This window comes from Anneissia japonica, unplaced genomic scaffold (genome assembly GCF_011630105.1).
Source record: "Anneissia japonica isolate Jap-2015-1 unplaced genomic scaffold, ASM1163010v1 scaffold288124_len65330_cov98, whole genome shotgun sequence".
Lineage (NCBI taxonomy): Eukaryota > Metazoa > Echinodermata > Crinoidea > Comatulida > Comatulidae > Anneissia > Anneissia japonica.
Genome location: NW_022691158.1, coordinates 25,651 through 29,643, shown reverse-complemented (window position 1 = coordinate 29,643; position 3,993 = coordinate 25,651). Strand labels below are relative to the sequence as shown.

Below are 3,993 nucleotides of genomic sequence, written 5' to 3'. Positions count from 1 at the left end.
GTATTATTATTAATTATTATTATTATTTGATACCAATTAGTATTTTCTATTATAAATAAGCATATGGAATATAAAACATTGATATTATCAAGAAAAATGTATAAATTGATTAAATGTACTACTGTCATTGTGTATATTCTTAGAATTTGATTTTTTTTAGAAATTCTTAGAATCAACAACAGTTTTTGGGGTAGGGGATAAAATTAAATGCTCATAACTCTTGATTTACTCAATGGATTTGTATGATGTTGGTATCAACATTTAGCCTATAGATTAGTCGTTGACCTCTGTAGAAAAAAAATGCAAATTCTTCCCAAAAACCATGGCAAATATTCTTTATGACAATATATGGAAATATATAGTGGTGAAAGTTATGTTAAAAGTTTCCCACACGAATAAGATAAACAAGCGGTACTGGATAAAGACAACCTGGTTTCTTGCTTCAAACAAGGTAGGTCTATCCATTCATGGAAGTCTTATGAAGATGAGCCTATCCAAGTGATGAACCCAATATCGGCAACTGAGGTATAGCGAGCGATCTGGATTCACCGTGCAAAGAACAGGGTATGCGACAGTGGTATCGCGCGAAACCTTTGATTTTAAAGTAATGGCGGAAGAAGCGCTCATAATTCGTATTGAAAGGGAGATAAATGATATCTCCCGTCGTTACCAAGAGAATGGTAGCTATAGAGGTTGCGAAACCCAGCCTTTACGAGATGCTCTAGTACATATGCGTGTCTTGAATCACACACCGCAAATTACTATGCTGGAAGACGCAGTGAGAAATCTACTGGAGGATATAACAAACCAAGGCCCAGTAGCTGTAGGCCTAGGAGGAGGCCAAGATGCGGTTGGTGGCCCTGAGCCTAGGAGGCCTAGGCTTAATCAAGATGTTGACACAGGAACTTCTGCCAATATCTTTCACTCTGGTAAGTAATTTTGGTTGGTTCGTTTTTACTGATTTTATATAGCTAAAAATAAACAGTTCACACCGACGATAGGCCCTACACTAGGCCCTAGGCCTAGGCCTACCTAGCTAGGCCTAGCCTAAAAAAAGCTGGGCTAGGGCCTACCCCGACCTAGGCCTAGGCCTCCCCCTGGCTAGGCCAAGCCTACCCCTGGCTAGGCCTAGCCTCTCTAGGCAGGCCATTTAGTATTGGTGTGGGTGGGGGAGGGGGTGGGTTGGCCTATAGGGCTATAGCCCTAGACTAGAGGGTTGGCCCTAGACTCTACCAGGCTAGTAGTAGATGCTGGTAGTGTGCCTACCTACTGTAAGGGCCTAGGCCCCCTAGGCTATGTGTGTAGGCCTGTGTAGAACATATTAATTTCATGTATCTATTTTAGTATATATAGGCCTAGCCTTGGCGGGCCTAGGCTAGGATATACGAGTAACATAAAAAAATAATATAAAGAAATACGGCATGGATGGGCTTTTTGCATTTCTCATATTCTGAGACTGTCGTCCCCAGGATGAACGTTCAAATTGAGCCCAATCATCCTGGGCCTAATTGTCTTTGGGCCCTATGGTTTTAATTAGAATAGGATTCGGCATTAAGGTCAACAATTCAGCCCCAAAGCCAGGCCAGTGCAAAATATAGCCAATGTAAAGTGTAAATCAGTAAAGATTGCCTTACAATATGTTAATATGTGAGTGAGTTGAATACTTCATTATAATTATTTTACTTTTCTTTCAATGGTAAAGGAACCAAAGGTCGACCAAAAATAGATATTACAAGAGAGCAGTTAGAATTCCTGTACACCAAAGGTTATTCTGGCGTGCAAATAGCTAAACATTTCAAGGTATGTAGAGTATGTTGCAGGTACTAGATTTTATTTAAGCCTTTAGTCAAAATCACTACTATATTCCTTACTGTTATTGATTTAAAATGACAATCCACCTTTTGCGTCTGATTAGTTATGTCGGCTATTGCTCGCTTTGTTATTGTTTTGAATGCTTGAGTACTGAGATGGAAACTTGCTGTATAGTCATAAGAATACATTACATTGAGAAGTATGTCTGTGGTTCATTTGGATTGTGGATGTGCTGACCCCCGGGGCCTTGGCTGTTGGCTGGCCTAGCATTTTGAACCTTAGGTGCGATTTGTTGCTTACAATCACAGCTTAAAATCAACTATTTTTTAAATGTACAGCGATAAATTATTACATAAAATTCATCTTTATGGTACACACTTTCTTTTGAATTTCTTTCTTTTAAAAAAAAAATGATATTCTGAATACTTAGCAAACAAGTCTGCCATGAATTACGGAATTTACAGTCTTCCTCGCTATTCAGTATCCAATGTTTTGATTTACTACCTCATTACTACCTCGAAGTTATCAAGTGGAAAATGTGGATTGTTAATGTCTTTAGGCCCCTCTATATTATTTTTTTGAGGAATGGTAGTATACAGTACCCCCCTTATATATTTATATTAAGTATATTTTGATTGTTTTGTGTATTGTTATTTATATTGAGACATATTTTTAAAATGCTGTAGATCGGATTGTTTTCTTTTTTAAAAATTTAATTGTTAAATACTGTGGTTATTGAAGTATCTTGTGTAAGCCATTGTTAAAATTGTTTTAATTTCAAGTTTTTTATTTTGGTAAGGTTTCAGTGTCTTACATATATAAACGATTAAGACTAGAGGGACTTCAACCATCAAAGAGATTTACAGCAATATCTTCAGAAGGGCTTAAGGAAAAAGTGAACGATATGCACATTTCCTATCCGAATGCCGGTTCTCGAGTAAGTATTTGTATAAGCGGCTGTAATGAAAAACAGAAATGGAGCATTTGTGATATATTGTAATTTATAGAATGTTGCATGTAGCTAATAATAATATACTGTATGTTACGACTTTTAACAAGACTGATAATTTATAACCTTCTTCCTTGAATTGTTTTTGTAGCCTAAATTAGGTGCGTAATAAGCAAAGGTACAGTAAGTAGTCAATATAAATGTAGATTACACAACAACATTTACCATTTATTACCCAGTGTGTTAGAAATATTAACTTATTCCAAAGAATTTTACAATTATTTCTATTCATTATTGAAATTTACGTCTATTAAAGATGATGCTAGGATTTCTACGTAGCCAAAATATCACCGCATAAAGAAAGCGGGTAAGGGAGGCACTCAAAGAAGTTGATCCAGAAGGGACAGCTAAGAGGTGGGCTCAAACAATTACTCGCAGAGTCTATGCAGTTCAAGCTCCAAATTCGCTGTGGCATATTGATGCCAATCTTAAACTAATAAGGTTTGTCAGTCTGATAAATTAAGTAGGCCCATTCATTGAATTTTTTAGATGTATCCTTTTTGTTCTTTGTTAATAGTTTTGGTCTTCCGTTTCTTTAGCGTGTAATACAGTGCGATGTCTCTATGTGTTCTTTACCTGATGTCCAAAAAGAAAAAAAATAATACTGGAAAAACACATAATTTTTATAGAATGGCAATAAAGCAAAATGGCAATACAGTAAATCAAAATAATTTGTTACCTGAATGGTAATGGCCCGAAAAGGCAATAAGCCCAAAAAGCAGTTGAAAAAAATAGCAATAAACCAAAACGGTCACACCCCCAAAATGGCATACTTAATGGTATTTGGCAAAATGGCCAAATAAAATACTACTATCATGACCTAGAAAGGGCCTAGGCCTAGAGTCTAAGCCAAGGGCCTAGCCTATATAATGGCCTTCAGCAGTTAACTTTCAAGTAAATAAAACTTTAAAAAGAAGGAAACACAATATATAAGCAGTAATTCAAAACTTTAAAATTTTGAATGTGTTTTAAACAATTTATGTAATAAAATTAAGAAATGCAAAAAAAAAGCTTAATAATCTAATAATATTAATAATAATAATAGTAATAATAACAATAATAATAATGATAATAATAATAATAAATGGATTGCGAGTAAACATTCAAATAAATGAAACTTCTAAAATGGACAAAATAAGCTAGGTATCTAAACACAAGGGCCCGAGCGAGGC

The 3,993-nt window shown here is 35.5% G+C and overlaps 1 protein-coding gene across 3 annotated transcripts in view; it reads left to right on the top strand.

The window, feature by feature from the left end:
* The first annotated feature begins 570 nt into the window (after nt 1-570).
* Nucleotides 571-3,993, top strand: part of LOC117099975 — a 7,990-nt gene continuing 4,567 nt past the window's right edge. For 2 of the 3 annotated variants that reach the window (XR_004444054.1, XM_033239505.1), the window contains exons 1-4: nt 571-929; nt 1,703-1,800; nt 2,612-2,749; nt 3,078-3,262. Coding sequence is in view for 1 of the 3 variants with exons in the window: in XM_033239504.1 (XP_033095395.1) it covers nt 2,736-2,749 (14 nt within the window). In the remaining 2 variants the exon portion in view is untranslated. The remainder of the gene's footprint in view (nt 930-1,702; nt 1,801-2,611; nt 2,750-3,077; nt 3,263-3,993) is intronic. The other variant, XM_033239504.1, reaches the window with a different exon arrangement.